Below are 27,144 nucleotides of genomic sequence, written 5' to 3'. Positions count from 1 at the left end.
TTTAAGGGAAACATTATTAATATCAACCAATATCACACAAACAAATAGCCTACTTTGGGAAACAGCGAATTCGAGTGTGACGTTGCTGTTTAATACATAAGAAAAGTCGATACTGAGTAATTTACTCAATGTTACAAATTGTAGGTAAACTTTTGCCAGTTACCCTGTCTGTTTTTACTTCATCAACGACAATATTTCCAAACGAAGTCACTTCAGAATTTATCGTTGCATGTTTCCGAGAAGCACACAAAGTGGTATTTCCTTGCTGACTGTGTTTTTGGACGACTCGGTTGAATCAATGATTTCCTGATTCGCGCATAAAGACTTGCTGGCACCTACTGGCGTAACGATGTAACTGCAGATTGAAAACACTTCTAATGCGCAAACTGAAAGTCTGTATCAGCTAGACTATTCAGATTCGAGGATAGGAACTATTGTTAAACTGCTGTTTAATCAGGGATAGGGTTTTTTCAAGTCACTAAATTTCGCTAAGTTGTTCTGCGCCGTTATGGAACGGACATGAAAGCGTCTTGATGAGAAAAAATCCTATTATCTTTCTAAGCGATTAGCCATATGCTAATAGCCTACAATTTACAAAACAAGAACGACAAAATAAAGATTAACAATGTAACAATGAAGGAGGGACCCAAGTCATTTCTAACTTGGCAGTGCATGCTTGTATTTTCACTTGGGCCAGCCTAGCAACCACACAGAACATTCCAGCAACCATCCAGCACCCTCTAGCAACCGCATAGCAACACATTAAAACATTGCATGCCTGCATTTGGCCAACTTAAGTAAAATGTCCAGCTGCACAACACATCATGAGGAATCAGGAGAGACACCACATGATCTCAAAAGAAAATAACTGTCGGTGTGACTCATTCTTGCCTTCAAAAAAAATTAGCAACACTCTTTTGGTTTGGATCTCGGATCCCCTATTTCATCATCATCACTTTGTGATGTAGGTCAGAATGTAGGACAGAATATGGGAAAAAAAATTCTTATGTAAGGCTTATGTATAATTTTTGAGCCTTGGGTGTTTGTGACATTTGAAGGAACAGCAGAAGCCTCTGGTGGTTGGGGATGTGAGGTAGGTGAGAACTGTGCCATTCCCGTGTGACTTTGAGGATGAGCGGTTTAATTCAGCAGACAATGACAGCTGGTGTGTTGTGCAAAGTTAAATTCTAAATTCTCTGAAGCTGAGCAAAATATGCATGGTGTTTTACAAACAAATGCTGCTGCTAAATCAAAAGCATTATGACTTGATTCATTTGATCAAATACACAAAAGGTTTCCAATGCACAAAAGGTTTTTTTCAGATTATTAAAATATAAGTGCTTTTTCTTATTTACATATTAGAAAAATGTGCTCAAAAATTGTTCATGGAAAGGTTTTTGGGGAACCCAAAATGGTTCTTCTAAGACATCGCTACAAAAAGCTTTATTTTAAAGAGTGTACATTCTCTCTTATCTAGCTCATTGTTTTTTTTACTGGTACCTTGTTCCTCTGAGTAATGTTTTCATTTTCTTGCCTGAACTGGAGACTCTTGAGCTTCTAGCCATCTATCAAAATGTCTATATTCACTATAAACTTTACACTGTCCCACAAATCCCACAAGCCCATTTTACTAGTTTTCTACAATACCTCTTTGAATTGCAAGATGGCGCCAATGACCTATTCTAACTTGTGATAGTATGAAAAAATTGAGACAGACCCATCGGGTGAATGTGATTTCACCAAGTACAACATGTTCCTGATGACAAAGATGTTGATCCTGGAACAACATTCCAATCCACCAATAATATTTGATGGACAAGTTTAGGCTTACAACCAGGGTGAGGTGCTTGAACCTTAATGTTATTCACTTATCATTTCCCTCAGATTTTAGAGATAAGTTATGGGAAGGGTTATGTTTAGGGGTAGGAATAGTGTTAGGAATACATTTTCGGACAGTAATGTTGTTCCAGGATCAACAAAATATGTTAATCCAGGAACATGACTTAGCCTAGCCTACTTGGCAAAATCACAGTGACCCATAGCACAGCATTGTTAAGGACAACGGTGAAACACTTGAATATGTATACTTTTCTACTATAAAGCATATGTAAAGTATGTGTAGTATTCAACAAACAAGTGAAAAATATTTGGATAACTGTATCCACTGAGATTCCGAACTCTGCTACTACTGGACACTTTGCTATCTCAAAAATGAAAAAATGCTGGCAATCTGTGTGCTCTTTTTATAATTTAAAGTGTTTTGGTACCAAGAATGTTGTTCTTTGTTGTTACATTGCACATGTTTAACAGCAATGTACCTTGTTTTTGCAATTTGTGGTAGTACATCAGATCAAAGAATAATAGTAACATGGAGGATGTAGTTTGTCCGGTAATGTATTCATACTACATAATGGTCTGGAAATATGATCTTCATCGAATTCAGTAGGCCTACTCTGATTCTGTGAAAATATTTTCAATCCAGTTATACAGTTAAGCGGTTATAATAACTTAATATAATTACTTAATATCATTATTTATTTAATAAAAATGGCAAAGCAAAATAAAAACAAAACTGCTAACATTTTAATTAAAAACTGAAAATATAAAAATAAAAGCTCATTTAAAATATTAATAAATACTATAATAGCAAATAAATAATCCTAAAACAATACGGCTCGTTGTCATGATTGACCAATCAGAATCAAGTAAAAAGCCAGGTCAAACAAATTCGAATCAATGTAATGCATTCTTGAGGTTTTTTTTTTTTTAAATATATAAATAAAACTGTAATTAATTAATGAAACATATTTTTATTCTTTCAGAATTCAATTTAACTCCTAATGCAGCACAGCCGTGTGTATGTTTGTCCCTCAGATTTTCAGACGTTTCCTGCTAAACTGGTGTTGTGAGTGACTTGCTTTGTGCTGCCATCTGCTGGGCGATTAGACGAAATACTTCAAAAAGGAAGTGAGTAACATTAGTCAAGTTTATAATGTCACGTGGTTTGGCTAGACGCTATAATAATGCTGAGAGTTTATAAATTATTTGTCGTTAATTAACTTTAAATCACAAACCGCGTTCAAAGACCACAGCTACGTTTATCACTTCAGATAATCAGCTATGGTTAGTCGGCTTGTGTTTTCGCTCAATTACACGTGGACGTTTTTTTTTTTCTTTATGAGTGTAGTTACATTGTATAATCTACTAGAGGCAAGTATGAAATATAAAGTACTTGAGTTACACACACCTATAAATATGGGATCCAAAAGTCTAATACCACATGAGAAAATGCACCAAGTCACTAAGTCAAAAAGTACCATAGTAGATTTTGGACATGTACTTTGATAATGAGTTCTTTTAAGTAGCCTACCTTGTTTCAATATATTATGATGGTGATCATTTAGTACCATGGCAAATATCAAAGTAGCCTATTAAGAATTTTTGCCTGATATGTGATATCACAATTTTTTTTTTACTGTATTATAAACAAGCAACAAAAAGTGCAGACAAACCAGAAATGATTACAAGACATGTCAAATTATCTTATGCAAAAAACACCATGTTTATTAGACACCAAATTCTCTGAACAATCAGAGTTAATAAAAACACTTCGTTGCGAAGCATATGCTTAGTTTACACAGAGTGAGAACAAAAAAAATAAAGGAAAAAAACATGAGAACTCCACATTGGAATCAAAAAGCACCACAGTGTCTGTGTTGTGATCACATCCTCCATGTATAACACTTCCCCACACGCATGTGAGTTTGATCTCAGTGTCTCTTTGAGAAGGAGTGTTGGCCTTGCTCCTCACATGGAAAGGGACAGAGGACATGGGCCCTCATGAAGTGCACACAGGGCCAGTTTGAAATCAAAATAGTGATATCTCGGTATCCAAATATAGTTTGATGAGTAAACAAAAAGTGTGACCCGTTGCCTGATCTAGGCGAGGACTGCAAATCAGCAGCCAGACCACATCTACACTGTAAACAAAGCAGTTAGGCAGTTCTTGGTTGCTACTGACACACAGTGCTGAACTCCAGCAAACCAAAACAAGATGCACCATTCTAGGACAAACCAACCAGAGGCCGGTTAATACTTATTATAAAATGCATTGCTATAAACCACTAGATTTTTGCATCACATTTGCATTTCAATCCAAACACTGAGATAAACAACTTAAAAATTACTCAATAAGAAGGGTCACGTTGCAAAACAGTCCAAAATACATAACATTTCCATCTCATCAATATACAATAGAAAAATTATAAGGGTGTGATATCAAAGTTTGTAAAACCAACGTATGACAACGAGCTGGGGGCCCCAAAATTTGAAAACGTCAAGTCGTTCATGCATCTGCGGGCTAGAGAACTCAGTCTACAGGTTTGGAGATGTCGTTCTCCGGTGGTTCCGATGAAAACTGGAGTCGTCTGACCGCTTCTTTGATCAGATTCCCCGACAATATGAGTTCCTGGAGGAGCTGGTGTGGATCGTCTTCGTCGATTTTCTTTCGGTTCCACGAGGATTTGAAATGGTCCCATTCCTGATCGCTGGATCCGGGCGGGTTATACGGACTGGCCCGGCTGGTACGTAAACTCCGGCTGCGGAGACGGATGCACCGCTGACCGCCCGCCGCGCTGCTGCTGCCGTTCGGTTTGCTGCTGGTGAGACCGTGTAGACGTGACATCGCCTTCTGGCTCGAGCTATTGTTGTGAAGCTGCAGCGCCTCGCCGATTTTCGACACGAGAGCGTCTACTTCCTTAGAATCCACCGTTACCGACTGTTCCAAAAAGATATAATTCTCCTTTCGACAAGGCATTTTGAATATATCTCTGTGTACAATAATATCCAGCCGTGATAATTGTTTTTATTCAAATAGATGAGATCGTTTACCCGGCGTCCTCCACGCTCACACGCTGCCCAACAGAAACAGCTCAAGGGTTGATTTGTAAACAATGGATGACGCAGAATCCGGCACGTACCATTTCGAAAGCATAGGGGCGCATGCTCAGTCGTTTAAAAATGTAGACGTATTATATTGTAGTTAAAAAGTTGGAGAGATATTTTATACGTTTCGTTTCAGCTACAACAGAAATTATATTGTCTGCTCGGTTTATTATTCTTGGTGATTATATTTATTTTGGCACCGCCACACATCTCCGCAGATCTCTGTATCATCAATCATAACATTACATAACAGTCCCCGAGTGTACAAAACGATACACTAGACAGCCACATGTGTGAACTCTATGCACTCACATGCTGTTGTAACTGAATGTGACACTGTACTAGATGCACTTGATTTCTAAGAAGGTTATAAATTTTAGCAACAATGCCAGTATTGGTCTTGATAACTTAATTTCCATATTTGGAACTGAGGACCTGTTCATCTCGTGTGGCACGTGCCAGGCGGTTAGTAATCAAGGCAACATTAAAATACAGTTGCATCGGACACATTAGACCAGGGTTTTTCATACTTAGGTCTGGGGAACTAAATTTTCAGTTTTATTTTCACATATTTATAATGTTCATTTTCATAGTATCAATTAGGAATTAGGTCTTTACACTTGAATATATATATATATATATATATATATATATATATATATATATAAAACCAAAATTTATTCAGACACCTTGAACATTTCATTCATTATTACAGTTTATTCACTATTGTTTAAAAAATAATAAAATATGACAAGATCTCAGAGTTAAACTGTGTCAGAAAAATGAATCTTAATTATGTCAGATAACACTTAAGCAAAACATGGCCAGGTCAAATTGTCTGAATAATTTTTGGCTCCAAATTTTTATCAATTTTGCTGGTAGTCCCCTGTATGAAGAATTTTTGGGTATGTCACAGTTTACTTCATTTTGCTATCCTCATTTACATAAATGAACTATACTGTCCTGCACCCACTAGTAAAAAAATACAAAAAATGATATCTAGTGTCTGAATAATTTTTGGTTTGACTGTATATATATATATATATATATATATATATATAATTGGTCAATGACGTGACGGGTCATTTTTTTGTCCAAAGGCCTTAATAATAATAAAAAACAAAGATATGACACCCAAAGTATGTAAGGTAGTACAACTAGATAACTTTTATTGAATCCAAAAGGTTTTAATTATATTTTGCTACATATAAAGGTATTTTACAGATTTTGAAGTGTCAAAAGGTTATTGGTTTAACCGTCCAAAGGCCAATACAGTCAATTCATTTGTGATTAAAATATCTTAAAATGTAATAAATGTATATATTTTTTATTCTGGCAGATTTGATAACAACATATATCAACATATTGCAAAATGGTATTAAAATTATGTGTAGACGTTGTTGCTTTGTTATGAGAAAGAATTTCAAATGGAAAAAAAAGAATTTCATTGATGTCATTCGGAGTAACCAGGGGGACCATTTTGGATCAAGTCAATGCGGTTGGATCTAAAGATCCTATTACAGGGAGAACAGGTTTTGCTTTTTCCTTAAACATTTTTATTAATAGGAGAACATCAGATCATTTATCAGTATACACTGTAGAGATGATGGCAATAGCAACAGCATTGCAGTGGATAGAAGAGACTCAAATCAAAAAGGTTATACTTTGTACAGACTCATGTTCGGCATTACAGTCATTGCAATCATTCACATCTCACAGTAGACAGGATATAGTAAATGAGATGTATGAAAATCTGTATAGATTCAAGAATATGAACATCATGATAATATTTATGTGGATACCAGCTCATAGGGGGATAAAGGGCAATTAAAACTTTACTATATTAGCAAAACAGGCTTTGGAAAATGAGGACATCATGAATATTTCACTTAGTAAATATGAAGCAAAAGCAGTAATTAAAGCATATACCACTAAGGAGTGGCAACAAAAATGGGATACAGGAAATACAGGACGTCAGCTTTATGAAATACAACAAGAAGTAGGAGTAGTGAGGATAACTAAAAGAAGCACCAAAGAGGAAACTATTTTAACAAGATTAAGGGTTGGACATACCATGCTGAATAAAACCTTAAAATTAATAAATAAACATCCAACAGGATTATGTGAGTACTGTGGAATAGAGGAATCAGTAGAACATGTTATTTGTGTCTGTCAAAAGTATGAACGAGAAACAATGAAGAACAAACTTTGAAAGGTGGAAGTGGATGAACTAAAGCTTAAAAATATATTTACTTATGGATTAGAGAGTTTATTTCTTTATCTCAAGAGAACAGAGCTGATTAAGAGAATTTAGCGGATTATTTATTTATTTATTTTTTTTTCTTTCCAATTATGAAATGGGTAAACTCTGATCCACACTCCAATGATAATGCACCTTAACGTTGGTGCCACCCGCCATAAAAAGAAAGAAGAAGAAGTCATGCAGTCAATATCATGTGACAGGATGTGACATCATTCAGACACTTGCAAAGGACCATATGATTGTGAAGCAAAGTTACTAACTCTCTCTTAACTATTTAAAAAATTAGTGTATTCACTTGCTCATACACATGTCCCGAAACATCAGGTCATTTGGTACAACCACTGTAAAACATGGAAAATGCTGTAATATTTTAAAAACTTGTACTATATATAAAATGTTCGATTGTCCTTTTGCTAGCTAGCTAGCAATCTAACTAGCTACATATCAGCCTGTTAGCATTGTTTGAAAATATCGTCATTCGGTATAACCAAAAGTGTCATTCGGTAAAACCGAAATTTTGGTAAAACCAAATGACTTTTTTGGTGACCAATTTCATCCATCTTGTAAAAAAATGACAAAAACAGTGTTAACTGATTATAAAAAACACAATCTCATTGTTAACACTGAATAAAACTTCAATATATATATATATATATATATATGCTAGCTGCCTTTTAGACTGGGGTCCCTCACATTAGGATGATCATATTTGGGGGGGGGTCAAGGTTTTGTTGGTTAGGATGGCTGTGTTATCCCCTGTTGGTAGACAACACCTGGCTGCAAAGAGCAAGCAGGAAGGCCTTTACAATGTACTATGGGTGTGTTCGCAGAATTTTCACAGTAATCCCAGCATTAAAGGTGTGTGCGCTGTCTTTTGAATTGAATTGAATTGTGTCAAAAATCTCACTAAATAACTGGGGTTTATACAACTTGCAACAGTGACTCATTACAGCAATTAGCTGTAGCAGTATGTTTGTTGAATCATCCAGATTAGATGAATAGTTCACCCTAATGAAAATTCTTCATAATTTACTTACCTGAGAAATAGGCCAAAATTTACATCATTAGTTATTCTTGACATCCACCCTAGCACTCTTTGAACAAATCATTTTTTGAGTCATATCTTTCCAATGATTTAGTTCACACAACCAGTCTGAATGATTTGTTTACAAATCTGATTGATCCGGTTCTCTGGCTCAATTCTGTCACAGCAGTGAGAAGATTATCAGTGAATGATGATGTTAATTTCTCTGTTTCTTACACAAATCTATCCAGACTAGACAATATAAAATAGTCGTATGGACTACTTTGTTGATACTTATGTTTTTGTGTCTTTGAAAGCATCTGTACCCATAAAAAATGGGAAATCATTCCTCTAACGTGCTTAACCATGTTCCAAATGTAAATTGTGTTTCTTTATAATCTGCTCTGGCACTCTCTTCTGTGTCAGTCTGACCACGTCCTCTTTCACAGGAAGAGGCTTCTAAGTTCTAAGAAACAGTTGTGAACTATTTTAACACGACTACTACTTTTAGAAGTTTGGTTGCATTTGGCACCAAACCATACAAATATTGTCTGATATTTCAAGTAATAATAATTTATCCTTGGTGTGCCTATTATACTACTTGGCCATTAAAGGCAAACTTTTGCACCATTTTGTTTGGTCACTACACTGAATATACAGCTCAAGGCAGCTTAAATTTCTAACTAGTGGTTGCACAAGCATCTATTAATGAGAAGGTTTTCATTCATGACAATGTTTAAATCAAGTATTAATCAGTTTGCAGAAAATGAAAGAGCATACTTGCATATCACATTACTCAACCTATATGATCACTAAGGGGTTTGGTCAATCAGTGTTTACCATCTGTATTACATAACACTTTAAGGGGGTGGACAGAGCAGGAAGAGAGTTTTATTGATCACGGTAGGCCTATACAATGCAACGTCACCTTTAAGCTATATTATGTGTGTGATTAGTATGATTTCTATGACTAGAGCTGTTTGATCTGATTTGTTTAATTTCAGTGAATCAAGGGGTTAATTGCATTAAACTATTATTTAGATGTTTAAGCAAATGATTCTGCATCTGGTTTCACCATTTGATTTTGTATGTGCACAGATTGTGGCCGAACATCCACAGCAGCTTTCCTTGTTTACCTCACAGTGGGAGAACAGCTTTAAGCACACACTGCCTTTGTGGAAGTATCAAACACAGACTACTGATGTGCCGTTGCTCACTGTTTCAGTCATCAGTGTGCCCACAGGGACTTCATTTCTCAGAATTCACCTTACCAAGAACCCACTGTACCATGTGGCCTTTGTGATAAAAGAGGTCGAGGTCATTCTTTTTTATTCAAACACTCTTGTTTACCGTGGTATGAGTAAATATTTAAGTAGTTGTCTGATCATGTGCCTAAAATTATTATTGCTCCCTATACTAACCCTAAACCTTAAATATGGATCTTTGCTGGTGCTGCAGACATTAAAGGATTAGTTCAATTTTAAATGAAAATCACCCCAAGCTTTACTCACCCTCAAGCCATCAGGTGTATTTGACTTTCTTCTTTCTGATGAACACAACTGGAGTTATATTAATGAATATCCTGACGCATCCAAGCTTTATAATGGCAGTGAACAGGACCAACAAGTATGAAGCTCAAGAAAGTGCATCCATCCATTATAAACATACTCCACACGGCTCCGGGGGGTTAATAAAGTCCTTCTGAAGCGAAGCGATGTGTTTGTGTAAGAAAAATATCCATATTTAACAAGTTATAAAGTAAAATATCTAGCTTTCACCAGACAGCCTTCCGTATTAAACTTACGAAGAAAGTGTAAAACTCTTGCAGTTCAAAACGCTTATGCTACGTCCTACGCCATCCGTATTCAACTTACACTTCTAAAAGGCGGTCTAAAAATATGCTTTTTATTTTAAGACAGGATCCCTCAGAAGTGAATCATTATGTTTGCTGGACCTTAGTATTAAAAAGTTCGGAAACCCCTGATCTAGTCTTAATTCTAAATAAAAGATGTGATATGAATGGAGAGGTAATGGTCTGTAATCTCCTCCACCATGCAACGTTATCATAAAAGTTGTAAAACTTGTTCTGTCTCTTTTGGACTGTCCTAGCTAGATTAGTTTCTCAGAAAGGAAGAACAGGGCTGTCTCTTTTTGGACAAGTTAGTCCTTGAAGATTATGGGTGGGGAGCATGGGTTATTTGTTGTGGGAGAAGCCAATAAACAGAAAAACAACACAGATGATGTGAGGAAGGAAGACCTCTGTCTGTTTCAAGGATTCGAGAGGTCTGGTTTCATAAAAAGGGTCGAGGGATTCTGGGTATTTCAAAGTGTTCTGTGCTAGCTTTGTTTTTAAATGGAAGCATACAACAAATCAGGGCCAAGTAACCAAGGAGATAATCCATAAGCAAGTGAATGCGTAAACACGGCAGTGAGAGACAGACAGCCTCTCCCTGCTGATTTACTGCCCTATCCTTTATATAGCTGTAAGGGAGAAGCTTTATTGCTTATTTCTTCTTGTTTAAATGCCAGCTGTTTAATATACACCTATATACAGAAATAAGTGTATGAACATTAATAGTTTGTTATTTTTAAGATTTATTTTTAAAGTGGCAACATGCTTATTATCAGATATTGCATTTGACTGCATGACAAACTTTTAGCAATTTGTGGTAAGTTTAATGAAGAACTTAAAAATATTGTTATTTATACTTTAAAAAAATAGTTTCCAAATGGTGGTTTTTGCAGCAATGCCATAGAAGAACCATTTTGGGATCCCCAAAGAACCTTTCAGTGAAAAGAACCTTTTTTTTTTTTTTTTTCCTATGTGTGAAGAATATTTTAATAATCTAATGGATCTTTTTACATTTTTTTAAAGAACCTTTTGTGCATTGGAAAGGTTCCCTGGATATTAAAGTTTCTACCACATATTGTATGCCAATAAAGAACCTTGTTCCACATGCCATAATAGGGTTCTGTCAGGCACTTCATATATAGAATTTCATTTATGAAATTTATGAATTTCATTTTAATAATTAATTTTGTTTTAATTAATTTTTAATTTTAATTACATTTTATGAATTAAACAGCTTGTAAACATACTCTACCACCAGGGGCATCACTAGATACTTTTTTGCTGTGGCACAAGCCCCAGTAAAGTTTTGCTGTGCCCCAGAAATTTTTTTCTGACAAATTATTGTCTGATGAGGTAGGGTTCTTTAAAATTGAGTCAGATCACAAGTAGACGAGGGACACATATTCCCGTTTACACTTGTAACTAACCACTTCTGTCCTGATTTCTTTGAGGGGAGGGTCTATGGGTGGGTAAATGTATGTTTTGTTTTTTTTTTAAGATCTTTCGATCTAATGGACAAAATAAGCTTGCGCAATCTACATATGAATGTGCCGGGAGATGACGGAAAAACATACGAAGAGCAGCAGCTTTCGTATCTGCTCTGACAGCCACAAGATCATGCCGAATGCTGTGAGTGCGTGTTAGAAATCAGGACTGGTGAGAGAACACTGTGCTTGGTACATTTTTCTTCTTCAAACCAAACTTGGGTCTCCAGCCGACAAAGTTTAAATCCTGTCTGTCTAGTGTGCTTTCCAAAATGTTTACACGTTTGACCACATGAGCATCTACAATACAAAAGCAATCTGGTTGAATGTGTTTTCAACTACCTCCGGAAGTGGTCAAAAGTGGACAAGCTCAAAATGTTTTAGACCCCGTTTATACCTGTATTTAGCGTCCACTTGTAATCTGATTGACCAAAATGCATCTTAATACTATGTAAACAGGGCCAAGAATTCTAGGGTTCTATCTACCTAAAGTTGGTATATTTCAAATCACATACTTCCATGGGATCCTGGACCAACTGAACAGCTGCTTTTAAGATGAATAGCTAGCTAGAGCGGCTAGCTCTTTAAGTATTAAAGGTCTCCACATATGCAGTGCCTCTGTCAGGTTGCATTTGCCTGACTCATCGTATACCTGTGTGAATTGTGGGGGTGGATGAATGGTAGTTGAATAAACGCTCAAAGCAATTCTGACTTCAGACAAAACACTCATTTAGATTTGTTCCAGAAAGCTCCTCCTGTACTATCAAAGGAGTGTTACTGTAGCTGCCTGGTGTCGACCTCCTCAGACGAGTGTACTCAGCTCTCAGTTACAGCCGCTGACTGGACTCAGAGATGGGGGTTGGGCAACTTGGGCTGTACTGGATTAGCCTTCAGCACACAGACTTTTCTTGCTCAAGGGACAATAGTAAATCTCATACAGTCTAACTTTAGAGAGGCTCATCCTGATCAGAGTGTGAGATTACAGTGGGAACAGCACTGGAAGACTGACTGTCCCCAATTGCAAGCTTTTATACTGTACTCTTTTTGATTGTATTAATTTATTACTTGTAATACAATTATTATATTAATTTATTAATTGCAACACAAAAGTGTGGAGGCGGAAATAATGAGGCAATGACCATGTTTACACTATATTGTTCAAAAGTTTGTGGTCAGCAAGATATATTTTTAATGAAAATAATACTTTTACTTCGCGAGGACACATTAAAGGATTAGTTCACTTCGGAATTAAAATTTCCTGATAATTTACTCACCTTTACTTACTTTATGTCTTTCTTTCTTCGGTCAAAAAGAAATTAAGGTTTTTGAGGAAAACATTCCAGGATTTTTCTCCATATAGTGGACTTCACTGGTACATTGGGTTGAAGGTCCAAATTGCAGTTTCAGAGCAGCTTCAAAGAGCTCTACATGATCCCAGTTGAGGAATTAAAAATATATAAATGTATATACTTTTTAACCACAAATGATTGGAAATGAAAGGTCACGTGTGACATAGGCAGTACACCGGTAGGGCGAAAAACTCTCATCTCATTTTCTCTTCCAACTTCAAAATTGTTCAACATCGTTGTTTTGCCTTTTTTTTTTTTTTTTTTTTTTTTTTTGTAAACGGGTGTTTGACTTAGTCTTTGCATGTTCGCTTTGTAGACACTGGATCGGTACTTTTGCCTACGTCACGCGTGACCCCAAACATTTTTACATGCACATACAGATTAAGGTGAAACCTTTATTTTGAAGATGTTTTGTAGGCCAACCCGGAAGTTAGCGGCGCATGGGTTCCTTCGATCGAAAGCCTATGCATTTTTCCCGTAGACTTTTGGAAAATCACAAAAAATAAGATCTGTGTTTAACAAAGGGTTATGACACTTACACGTTTTGTCTATCAAGATAATCTTTACAAGTTAACACAACATTTATACATTTTGAAGCCTAAATAAAGTCGTCAGATATAAAAAGCTAACAGCAGGCTATAAACGGACTACAGCACACCATGGTTGCGGATCAACGTCACCACCACCAAGCTTCCTCAAACTTTATTAAAAAAACGACTTTATTTAAAAACACGCTCTGATTATGATCTGCGCTGTGTATGAATACTTATCCACTTTTTTAAGGCAGTCCAAATGTCCTGTTTGTCATGATGACGTCTAAAGTCACCGCCAAAGGAAGTAGTCCCTTTTAGCAATTTGTTAGCAACCGCCGCTTTTAAGACACAGTAAAGGTTTAAATAAATCACAAGCGGGTTATAACTGGTGTGTTTTATGTCATAGATCAAAACGTGAAAATATTTAGAGGCTTTGTTAACCACAGACCTTATTTCAGGCGATTTAGCAAAAACCCATTCAAAAAACCCATATGCTGTGTTCGAAATCGCCTCCTATACCCTCATTCACTATTCCCTACATTACTCCACTAATATAGTCCACTTGAAGGAATGAATGAAACGAGTGAGTGAATTCGGACACAGAGTGCACCGGAAGGGCTGCCGATTTTGCATAGTTTGTGCTTGCTGTTTAATAATCATTTGAAATGTAGCAAACTGGCAGCTCTATTAGTAATGAATATTTACATTGAACTCTGCCATGGAAACTACCATGTTCAAACCTTTTAAACGATTTAATGATCAATTAAAAAGGAATTTATACCTGTATGATATTATGCTGGACCAGCGCGGTTTGGAAATGAATGGATGATTGATTCAGCTGTGGGCGCCATCTCAGCGTGCGACTCTCACAGTGCATTATGGGTATTCTCTAGCCGTTGAGCGTGCAACGGTTGTACACTCGTTATTGCGGTGCATTGTGGGATTGAATGAGCGCACTCAACATCGTCCACTATGGTTTCGGACACCACTACAAATGGCTGTCCCCTCAAATAGTGCCCTATTTAAGGGTATAGGGGGCGATTTCGGACACAGCCATAGACTTTGGGGCAATGGAACCGGAAGTCCTAAAATGCTAACTCGCTGCCGGGTTTTGCCAACAAAAACACGTCATCCCTGAGGTACTCTATGGAATATACGTATGCAAATAATCCGCATGGACATGCACATTCTTTTCCTGCTAATCTCTTCTGGAAATACTGGATATACTTGCTGTTGACATTTATTATGACTTATGAAACAGCTCATACTTCTCATTCATGTACATTCAGATACAATAGTGACAAATTGCAAAATGTAGGGCATGATGTTTCTTTTAATGCTTGTAAAATGTTATTAAAATAATCTCTTCCTTGCTACTATAGCTTGACTTTTAAAAACCGCCTCCAATACCACACATATAAATGAATCTTCTTTTATGTACCACGGAATAAATACATTTTTGTTTTTGGGTGAACTAACCCTTAAATGTAATGACGTTATGAGCATGAAGATGCCTCTTAACAAACAAGTGTTTATTTTCTTTCTAACATCATCATAGTCTAGAAATAGATATGACTGCCTGGTGTAGATAGGGTGTGCGTGTGATATATGAGCTTGCATATTGCTCAAAATAAGTACTCAAAAAAGCAGGAGTGGTTGATAATTTAAGCCTGCCTAAAATACTAAACATTACAAATAAGCTAAAACATATAATTCATAATGAAATGAGGGAGAAATTCTCCGAGCCACATGTAATTTTTAGTCAGATTGCACTTGTCTCAGTCAGTTATGATTTCCTAGAATCAGCGCCCCTCCCCCGTGATATAAGGCCGTGTTTGTGTTGTGAACAGCACGAGCACGTGTTCGAGCGCTGCACTGACTGCCCTCTGCTCTTGAGCTTCAGCCAACACGCGCGAGCTTGTCTGTTTACAACAGCGTACTCCTCCCCCTCCCTCTATTATTTGACTTTCACTGGCTCTCCATCCTGAATGCCCATTGGCTCTGGCGGCTCGAAAAGCAGCTGTCCTGTGGTGGGAAGCGTTTCGATCAGCAGACAAGTACGTTCGTTACGATCTCGTCGGTGCGGTTTTACAGCTCGAGCCTCACGCACGTACGTCTTCTGTCTTTCACCCCCTCACACAGCTGAGCTCATGCCAGAATAATCGCAATGTGAAGCAAATAGCAAAACGTGTACTGTGGAGTGGCACAATTATTGACAAAGTGGTCAGTGTGGAAATAAGGAGACTATTCTTAGAACTGCTTGTCTAAGACAAGTAAACAACTGTCAGAGATAGAGTCTCCGTTATGAACGTAAACACCATAATTCAGGGTAAACTCAGGATAAAATCAGAGAACATCATTTGAGTAAGGTTAAAATCTTATATATATTATTTATTTACTCTCACTCTACCACTATTAACTCTCTAACTCAACCAGCAGTTTGGAACAGGTCACCCAAAAATAATGTTAAAATTAATGCTTGAAAACCACGTTGTTTTGTTTCATCTTAAGAACACAAAAGAAGATATCCCCGCATCTGTTTTCCATATCAAATTGAGATTTGAGTCTCAAAGCTAATTCAGTTTCGGACTTGGTACCAAGTTACATCAATTTGTAAAAAAAAAAAAAAAAAAAAAAAAAAAAAAAAAGATATGGTTTTTAAACAACGGACTTATGGTGCGTTTAGGCTACACGACAACAATGTACTAAAAACGGTAAAGTTTATTCTTTGTACAGATGACAACGTTATCAAAACTATCCCAGTTCACACGGAATCCACAAACGACTAAAAACATTGTATTACGCATGCCAGACAAGTAGTTAGCTATTCTATAGTCACTTTGTAAAGACTACATAGAGCACTCACCTCGCGCATATATCCACCTTATTTTTACAGTTTACTGCAATTTGATATTCTACTCATTATTTCCCTATATTGTCTAATAAATCGGAAGTCTCACACATTCACAGAAAACTTATTTTCGTGTTGAAAAATAAGGTGGATAGACTAAACATGTAATACGCATGTGCATGCCGACCACCGTTTTCACAGATTCGCGTTTTTGCAGTTTACATGGAGAAAACTTCCACTTTGAAACCCGTTTTCAAAAGTTTGCATTTTCAGGCCACCAAAACGCCTGTTGTCGTGTAAATAAATGGCCAAAATGCATAAAAAGTTTTCCATTTTTAGATGAAAACAGTGTCGTGTAAACCAGTGATGTGCGATGGTGTTTTCAATTGAGGAGGCAAAGTCCTCATTTATATCCCTGTTACACAATTTTAAGTTAACATTACATAAATAGAGAGACCAAATACAATTCTATTTTGTATTTTTACACTATGTAATGTTCTATTTATTAACACCAAGTATAAATTTCATCAAGTTAGTGTTTTTACTCATTTTTACATTTATTCCAAAATAATAACTAAAGGAAGTAACAATTTAAACTATTATTTATATTATTATTTACTAATATTCAGCTTTTCTTTTTAATAGTCAATTTATTTTCAGCAGTCATCAAGCTTGTACACACTGGTCACTCACTCACAGACACAAAGATGTACCTTTAATTTCACCACGCTGACTGCTCACTAAAACCCCCGCAGTCATCATGTTTTCAGGCCATTTCGAGTTTGATTTTAACATGACACAAAGCGGTGATATGTAAGTGATAGCTGTTTACTTACTTTCTAATTAGTCTTCCCATTAACGCCATCACTGTCTTCATTCAGGCCGATTCGACGAGAACGCGCACGAAATCAAGAGGCGGGATTTATCGCACGAACCAATCATGTCCAATCATAACCGATCATATCCAATCATAGCGCAGTTGAGGCTCTCACGTGACTTTCCCCCATTCATTCTCAATTACGCGGACTCCCGCTGTAACTTTACCTGCGGGTGTCGCTGTTTGACAGTGTTTCTTTAGAAAAACGAATGACTTTTACACTTTTTAATGTCAAATTTTGTAACATTTGCGTTGTTTTATTTTTGTAATATTGATTATTTTCTCATCCAGTTTTTTTGAGGAGGCACTGCCTCCCTTGCCTCCTCGGAGGAAACGCCCCTGGTGTAAACAACCCGTAAGGCAAAAAAGTTTTAGTTGAAAACGACACCATTTTCAGCTAAAAATGGAAAACTTTTATGCGTTTTGGCAGTTCATTTACACAACAACAGAGCTTTGGGGGCCTGAAAATGCAAACTTTTGAAAGAAATACCATTATTATCTCCATGTAAACTACAAAAACGTGAATTTGTGAAAACGGTGATGTCATGATCACACCTATTACATGTTCAGTCTATAGGCGTGTAGTTTTTCTTTATATCACCAACTGGCCTGGCAAGCATAATACAGCGTTTTTAGTCAATTTCGCAGATCCGTGTGAATAGTGAATATTTTGACAACGTTGTCATCTGTACAAAAGAAAAGCTTTTCCATTTTTAGTACATTGTTATTGTGTAAACATAGCCTCCCCCTTTAATTTCACTACAAACATGTGACAAAGCCAAAGTCCATTTTCAAGGAAAGACTGTTCACTCGGTGGCCATATTTGCAACGCCTCCAATGGCAGCTGCAGTGACTTGATGACTTTAATTACCAATTGGCGACTGGTTGTTTATTTAGAAGGCGGGACTTATTATGTTGCACTTTTTCCCATTCATAAGTAACATGAATGAACTGTCTTCGTATATATAAATTCTTTGGACAAAGGTATCATATGGCTTCAGAAGAGCAGGGGAATAAAATATGCAAGGTCTAAAGATGCAAACTTTAAAAGGTCTAAAGATGCGAAAAAATTCAAATTTCTTTTAACTTGATCGCCACGTTTTTAGAATGCATCCCAGTTTTTGCTTGTCAGTTTAAGACTTTAATTACATTTTTATTACATCAAGTACCCTGATTTGAAATGAAAGGTAAATTAAACACATGGCGAGTTTAAATTCAACCACAGAGGATAGTATATCCCTCATGTTGTCATAAAGAGGCCCTAACAAGGCGGGGCAGTAACGTGCTAAGTCATCGGATGGTGTTCTCTGTTACCGTCTCACTGACACGAGTACAGAGTAAGAAAACATGTACACTAATGAATGAGAGGGGTCTTCTTCCTGCCTTGAGACGTGCACATGTCTCACGTACAACACACCTGTTCCTCTTTTGACATGTGTAAGCATGTGTGTGTTTCCTTAAGTTGTGGGTTGTAATGCAGAAGAGCAACTTCTGACACTTTCGTTTTGTTGTTTGGTAAATTGAAACTGACAGTTTGTTCTCAGATTAATCTCAAAAGATATAGGCCTATTATTAAAATAAAGTTATATTTCAAAGAAGCTGCTCATGGTTTATTGAAATTCAATGGCATGCGAACAATTGGGGTTGTTCATAAAGTAATTAAATATCTCAAAGTGAATGCTCTCTCACAATGTTTATGTTTATGCTTTGTGAAATGATATGGGTCATGTAGTAACATGTGGCTTGGAAACATACTGGATGTTTCAGCCACTCCCAGCAAAGAATGTTTGGTGTTTGGATGTGTTTTGTTTTGTCTCTTTGGACTAGCAATGATAATGAGCTGCTCTCTCTAGTGCCATCTTGTGTTGATCGTATGTCATAAAACACAACTTATTGATCTCCAAAGGGGCAATTCTGTTTAGGGCAAACAAACAAAAAAATTAAAATACACAAACAAAAATATACAATTATTATATTATATAATTAAATTAAATAAATACCTATATTGTAAAAATAAGTTATACACACATGAATAGCAAAAAACAAATTTAAACATCTAAATACTTATAAATAATTAACACATTTTTATTTATTTATCGTTATTTATGTATTATTTATGTATTATTCATTTATTATTCAAATTTTCATTTTCATTTATTATTATATAATTGAATGTTTTATATATATATATATATATATATATATACAGCATATAATTGAAAACACACTTATAAATGATTAACAAATTATAAGAAAAGCACTTAGAAAAGTACATAACTTATTGTCTCAACAGAAGTATTGTTTCATACACTTCACCTTTAACTGGGTGTAGCACTTTCATTTGTCATTTTCCATGCCTGTGATCGGATGATTTATAGCAACAAATCAAAACAGCAAAATCTCTCAATAGGTATGACGACACTGAGATGTGTTCATTCAACATTTATGTGACCGGTAAAAGTACACACCCTCATAATTTTAGGACCGGAAGACTACTGCTGATTTGTCTTTGTAAATAATTCTTTGCATTTTAAAAATAATATTATTCATCATATTCAATTCATAAATATTCTGTTATTTTTTTAGTCTTATCAGAGGGAGAAAATGTCTGTCGATCAGATAACGCACTGGTCAAGCTCAGGCCTTAAGCTATAACATAATTCAGATAAAATATTCCATAGGAATATATAGGATATTTGTCAGCCCTGTTACATAACATTTTTACAATGCAAAGTGTAACAGGGTGGAACTTAACAGGGTGGTCATTTTAATAAAAGAACAACATACTAGCAGAAAAACATTTAGGAGGAATTTTAATAGATTTGTAAAATCTGTTTAAAAATGTATAACATTTTCATGTCCAGTATAAATTGTCACAGCAAGGTGGACACGCTATTACGCTATTAGGGTATTTACGCTATTAGATAAGAATGAGGAAAAGATATAAAAGTTTATGACTAATACTTTGTTCTTGGAGTTGCTTTCCCTCTAAGCAAATGATGTCACTTCTAGCATCATGTGATTAAGGGCATACACTTAAGATTTTAAAAGGCAATTAGCACCAATGTAACAGGGTGGACTGGAGTTTGAGGGACAAACTAATGTAATTGTTTTACACATTTTAAAAAAATGTATCACAATAAATTGTCAAAGAGAATAAGTATGTACTAACACTCAAAATTGCTAATACAGAAATATATATGTAACCTTTATTTCCAAGTGAAGTTAAGAAAACATGATTAGGACATGGGAATTTGTCTACCAAGTGCTCTAAAATTATATTTATTTTTATTATTCTTAGGTACTAATAATTATGTTTGTTTGTGTGTGTGTGTGTGTGTGTGTGTGTGTGTGTGTGTGTGTGTGTGTATTAATGGGATACATCTATGTGGCATGAAAGTTGCTCAACATTTTAGGCCAAATATGCAGTATTGTTTCATGGGGATATAAAATCCACCAAACTGTAGGAATGATCCAGTTACAGTGTCTACCAGCACTCTTGGAACGTTGCTTGTCCAATAGAAAAAGATAGACTCGTACAGAGGTTCTATAAAATAAAATTATATTGTTAAACCAGTCTTTAAATGTTTAATGAGTCCCATAGATGACACTAGGGGCTGCTAAATACTGTTGTAAAATATTCAACAAAAGCCTCGCAAAAGTAGCGTGTGGCCACTAGATGGCAATACTTCCCCACTAAACCATATTTTTTTGCAGTTCTGATTTTTCTGATTCTTTTTATGTTTGAACATCCATTGATCTGTTCTTTTCACAACAATAACAGTAGACTAAATGAAAACGGAATCTCTATGTGCAAATCAATGCCATGCCTTAGTCTCATTGTGCAAAACCGCAAGAAAGGAATTGCACAATCACATCTGGCCATGCTCTTTTTATGTAGGATCAGACAGTGGCAGTTCTAGCTTGTATGGTGCCCTGGGCGAACCTTCCCCACTCCCACCCCAAACCCCATGAAATCACACACAGAGATGAATGGTGAGACTACACAAGTTCTCTTACATACTTTGTCAAAAAAAAAAAAAAAAAAAAAAACCACAGCTACAATGCAGAACATACACGTGAAATGAAATGAAAACACACACACACACACACACACACACACACACACACACACACAATAGCATGTTCAGGTTTGACTGTAATATTGTGACATTAATTGCAAAAAATTATACTTCAGTACAAAAAATGGTAAACTTTGACAAAGAGTCATTTTTATTGTTATAATAATAATTTTATGATGTCTAAACATAAATCTATATGAAAAACTTTGGGATTGGTATATGAGCTATTGAGTAATCCTCTGCAGCCATTTAGTGGCTGTTGTTAAAAATGCATGTTATTTTGATTTTAAAAGTGTTTGTTTTCCAGTAGATGGCAACAATCTTTCAAACCAAAGCACTTTTTTATGTTATCACTGTTAATGAAATTGAGAAATGTAGATCTTTTTTCTTTTTTACAAATTAATTTTCCAGAAGATATTGCTATTTTATTAACTAAAACAAATACCATAAATCCCACAAAACTGCGCAACTGTACAGTAAAAACATTACGTGAGTGATATTAAGTTTGTTTTAAAGGTGCAATGTGTAAATATTAAGAGGATCTATTGACAGAAATGCAATATAATATATATAACTATGTTTTCAGTGGTGTATAAAGACCTTACATAATGAACCGTTTTGTTTTTATTACCTTAGAATGAGCCATTTCTATCTAAATACACCGCGGGTCCCCTTACATGTTAAATTGCCATTTTGCGACGGTATGTTTCTACAGTAGCCCTAAATGGACAAACTGCTCTACAGAGCATGTTTGTTTGCCTGGCTACTCTCTGCTGTCTCTGCCGTTTCTTTTCTTCTTCTTCTTCTTTTTCTTCTTCTTCTTCTTCTTCTTCTTTTTTGTTGTCTGGCGATATGTATTGGAATTGGATATGTTTGACTGTGGGACCGGACCAATTAGGGTGGATAGCTTCTGTATGCTTTTCTAGATGAATATTGCCAGTAGCCCAGGGCAGGGCACGTTTCATAACATGTTGTCAAGGTAGGGCAAAACAGGCTTACTGGAGCATGCTAGCTTTGCCTGTCAGACCCATGAGGTACTGAATGTATATATGTTTTCTGCTTAGGGCCTGTTTCACACTTGTAATGAGTTCAGTATTTTCTGTCAGCCGGTTAGAATCCGAACTATTGATTTCTTTTTTTCGGTTCCTTTGAATTAATCATTCAGTCAGGTTAGCAAAATGGTCTGAATCAGTTCATGATTCACTCTGAATCATTTGGAGCGTCTTCTCACTTTGTAAATCAGTGATGCTTTAGAACACAGAGAAAAAAATTAGAGCCGAATGAAGCAGTGTTGTTAATGTTAACTATACACCTAGGATGGCTTGAGGGTGAGTAAAGTTTGGGGTAATTTTCATTTGAAAGTGAACTAATCCTTTAAGAATGTATCCAGTTAATATTTGTGCAGAAACAAATATGCTTATATTTGCGAAACAGGCCTTACTTGGCCTCAGCTAACTTTTCAGGAATGTGCACACTTTCTCTGAACATTTGTCTCATTTAGAAGTTGAAGTTAGAAGGATGTATGCTAATTTTCCAGTAATTTATGTGTTGTTTGAAGTCTTGCTTGACTGTCTGTAAGTGTGTGTGATATTGCAGGGCCTTGTATTTGACTGGTGTTGTTTACAGTGCTGTCCCTGACGAGTGAATTTCTCAGAAGCTGCCTCATTTAAACATAAATAACCTGCCTTGCCTCTGCCACCGGCTCAAAACAAGCAGCTTCAATCAGCACTATGAGTAATCTGAACAGATCAGGTACCTGTAAGTTCATTACAAAGCAGTGTGATTTCATATGTTTGGCCCTCAGTCATAGAAACAAAGTGAAATCAACATTTTCTGGAGTTTAAGAGTTTCAGGCCCTATTTATTTTAATTTCATCCTGTCATTATCAGAGCATCTTTATTCATGTGCAATGACTTTTCTTGCATCTTTCCTTCTTTCCCTATAGTCAAGTGCTTGGAAGACATCACAGGGAGCGGTAATTAGCGTTTCTCTGTTATCCCGTATGTCTCAGACAGATAGCCATGACCTGGAGGTGCTGCAGCTCTGGCACAAATACGCCCGTTGAAACTGCACGCTATTTTTAGGTGGTGTAGATGCTTCACAAAATAGGAGCCAGAACACTTATTATGCTTCACGAAGACTTTCCCCCTCCCACCTTCACTAAAATTACTTGATGTGATTCTTTTGTCTGCCTTCCAAGCTTATAACAGAGAATGGCTTACAGACAGCATGAGACAATAAGACGTCAATATTATCATTCTTGGCAGGAGAAATACAGTAATGGATAATTCTAAATGGACTTGGGGGATCAGACACCATAAATATGATGTTTTTTTTTTAAACTTTATGCTGTTTTTCACAAGCATGCAGGATTAAAAATAGGATAATCTTTCATATATATATATATATATATATATATTTGTGCATTTGTAAGGTCAGGCAGTGATGTTGGCAAGAAGGCCTGGCTCACAGTCTCAGCTCTAATTCATCCCAAAGGTATGAACATACATACAAGGTATCAACATCTATCGGGTTGAGGTCAGGACTCTGTGCAGGCCAGTCAAGTTCCTCCACACCAAACTCACTCATCCATGTCTTTATGGACCTTGCTTTGTGCACTGGTGGGCAGTCATGTTGGAACAGGAAGAGGCCATCCCCAAACTGTTCCCACAAAGTTGGGAGCATGAAATTGTCCAAAATGTCTTGGTATGCTGAAGCATTAAGAGTTCCTTTCACTGGAACTAAGGGGCCAATCCCAACCCCTGAAAAACAACCCCACACCATAATCCCCCCTCCACCAAACTTTGGCCATGGAAGTGATTGGAACACCTGAATTCAATGATTTGGAGGGGTGTCCCGATACTTTTGACAATATAGTGTATATATATGTGGGATCGGTAAGATTTGTAATGTTTTTAAAAGAAGTATCTTATGCTCACCAAGGCAATATTAAAAAAACAAAAACAAAACAAAACAAAAAAAAAACAGTAATAATGTGAAATATTATTACAATTTAATATAACTGTTTTCTATTTTAATATATTTTAAAATGTAATTTATTCCATTGATGCAAAGCTGAATTTTCAGCATCATTACTCCAGTCTTCACATGATCCTTCAGAAATCATTATAATATGCTGATTTGCTGCTCAAGAAACATTTATTATTATTATCAATGTTGAAAACAGTTGTGTACATTTTTTTTTTTTTTTTTTTTTCAGGATTCTTTGATAAATCGAAAGTTCAAAACAACAGCATTTAACTGAAATATAAAGCTTTTGTAACATTATACATTACCATTCAAAAGTTTGGGGTCAGTAAGTTTTTTTTTTTTTAAAGAAATTAAAGAAATGAATAATTTTATTCAGCAAGGATGTATTAAATTGATCAAAATTGACAGTAAAGACATTTATAATGTTACACTTTTAATATTTTTTATTTAAAATATATACTTTACATCTGGGAATAATCAGATTTTGCACAATTCACGTCATGTGAATCGATACATTTTGTAATTCTAAATAAATATGAACTTTGAAAATTAGTTTTTTCCAAGTGAAGGATAAATTTGTGCCTAAATACTGTAGAGTTTGACTGGATGCACAACCTTTTAGTTGCATTTTAGCATTCGCATGTGGCGTTGTTTTTTCCCTGCTGTCCACAATCCCATCAACAAACCGGCAACAAATTTTTGGCTTATGACCCACCGGTTGAGAAACACTGTTCTACAGTACATTTATTAATAAATTACTATTCAATCCTTCTAGAAGAGATATCAGTGTGGCAACATCTGACCCTGATTTCCAGTGGCCCTTGACAGGCTTGTAACCAAACATGCCCTGTGAGTTATGCTTGTATAACAGAATGGGAGGCAATCCATCCAGCAGAAGTCAGGATTCACAGTGTTTGCCAAGGCGAACTAACTGCGAGCTGCCATTGGCTTCTGATTACAGCAGGCGAAGGTCAGACGAGGAGGCGGTCAAATGCGGATGAGATGAATGACTCAAGCATCAGAGACAATGACACAGACTGTTCAGAGTACACACTTCTATATTTTTAGCAACTTAAAACACAGTGTACAAATAACTGTAATGGCTAGGGGGACAAATATAAATGGGCTGAATAAATATGGCAACTGTTAAAGGTGCAATGTCATTTTTTTAAGTGCAATGTGCAAAGATAATGATAAGTGGTACATTGCAGTGTTTCTCATTTGATGGGTTGCACACATAGACCTCTTTGGTAATTGTACCATGTTCTTTGTCAATTTTTGGACACTTGATTTTAGGGTATTGTTCAAGATGGTATTTATTAAAGTAGCATTGGTATTATCTTCTTATAACATTACAGTACTAAGGGACTGTTCTTTTATTTTTGTTTTTTTTGGTAAGAGCAGTACTGTTTTAGCCACAGGGGGGAGACAGAGATGCAGTCTGATCATGATCAGTCATCACACCACTAGCCAACTCTTTATCCTTGTAAAAGTCTTTATCTTTCAATCGTCTTTATCTTTTTTATCTTTTTCATTAGCACGTTCAGGATTAAAAATAGGATATTTTGCCTCAATTTAAAAACTTGCTCGAAATTATTTATTTTAATATAAGATTATATATAATTTAATTAAATTAAGATTTTATAATCTGCCAATCAAAAGTGAGTTATGTATTAATTAGTTATGTATTTATGTATAAGATTTTTACCTGCACCCGATTCTTTTTCAACCATGAAATTGAGATATATATATATATATATATTTTTTTTTTTAAACTATATCCTTTTCACTGGTGATTTTGCATTATCTGGGTATTATCAGATTATGCACGTCACACATCATGACAGTTGTGCTGTTTTTATGAGAAATTTTCTAATTGTAAATAAATATGAAGGTTGAATATGAAAATCTTACATCCATCATCAACTCATTGCATGTAGTAGTGCTTTACTGTGTTTTTCCTGTACAACTCACAGTATTAGCATTCCTCCCTGACTCCTTTAATCTGCACATTAATCCTACATATCACACTAATGCAAACATGCTGGTACTCTCTAAATACTTCCACACACTCACAGGCTCTTTTGACTTTGCAGAGCTGCTGCTGGGACAGAGGCACTGCAGCGGAGAGAGAGAGAGAGAGAGAGAGAGAGAGAGAGGGAGAGAGAGAGAAGGTTGCAGAGCTGTGGGTTGGAGCTGAGGAGGGTTTCCGGACTGTCCTGGAGCGCTTTTGGGTTAGTGGAAGTGATGACACAGCTGGGTGGAGCCAGAAAGAAGAAAGTTCTCAGGGTGCTTCTCAATACTCAAATTGATGCTTCCTCGTTTCCTCCCTCCTCCGTCCTCCAGCCCATGGCCCGGAAACCGATCGAACTTAGCCATCTTGAAGGGCATCTCAATTCTCTAATTGCACCACGAGGAGGAAAGGAACGGGTAGTGAGGAAGCTTCCCGAGAAGTCATGAGTGAGGATATACAGATGTATAAGGTGTAGAGCTAAGATGCAAGGAAAGGAAACGAGGACGCTCAAATAAGAAATGAGAAGCACCCTCAGTCTCCTCATATTGGAGGAAGAGCCCTATCAACTGCTCTGTGGCCTGCCATGTCTTAGAGCTAAAGCATGTCAGCAAATAAACCAGAACTGGACCTTATCTTGGCCACAAAATCTGTATATATTATATAGTGTGATATCAGCCTTAACAAGCCTAACAAGCAGGATCACTGAAGGAAAGAAGAGAACAGAAAAAAAGAGATGAGCTGAAACACAAGAAATACAACCGACAAATAAAATAACACATTAAGTTTCTCAAGATCTCAGTAGAGGATGACTAAACCACTCCAAAAAAAAAGAAGAAGAAAGAAAAAGAAAAAGCATTATCACTGTACTTAAAGTGCTCTA

The 27,144-nt window shown here is 36.2% G+C and overlaps 1 protein-coding gene and 1 long non-coding RNA gene across 3 annotated transcripts; one reads left to right on the top strand and one right to left on the bottom strand.

Annotated features, from left to right (window-relative positions):
- The first annotated feature begins 901 nt into the window (after nt 1-901).
- LOC127497320 (uncharacterized) lies at nt 902-27,144 on the top strand. 2 transcript variants are annotated; one of them, XR_007925506.1, is made up of 3 exons: nt 902-1,093; nt 2,875-2,967; nt 26,347-27,144. It is a non-coding gene; the product is annotated as an uncharacterized LOC127497320 (long non-coding RNA). The 2 variants fall into 2 exon arrangements; XR_007925507.1 differs by lacking the exon at nt 26,347-27,144 and adding an exon at nt 9,330-11,221.
- gbp (glycogen synthase kinase binding protein) lies at nt 3,539-4,977 on the bottom strand. Its single transcript, XM_051865723.1, has one exon. It carries the CDS (start codon nt 4,814-4,816, stop codon nt 4,370-4,372), a length of 447 nt encoding a protein of 148 aa, XP_051721683.1. The 5' UTR covers nt 4,817-4,977; the 3' UTR covers nt 3,539-4,369.

Source organism: Ctenopharyngodon idella, chromosome 16, assembly GCF_019924925.1.
Source record: "Ctenopharyngodon idella isolate HZGC_01 chromosome 16, HZGC01, whole genome shotgun sequence".
NCBI classification, from domain to species: Eukaryota; Metazoa; Chordata; class Actinopteri; order Cypriniformes; family Xenocyprididae; genus Ctenopharyngodon; species Ctenopharyngodon idella.
This window is presented reverse-complemented; position numbering and strand designations above follow the sequence as displayed.

Coding starts and splice junctions, on each gene's coding strand:
- gbp (XM_051865723.1), bottom strand. CDS start 4,816: ATGCCTTGTCGAAAGGAGAATTATATCTTTTTGGAACAGTCGGTAACG.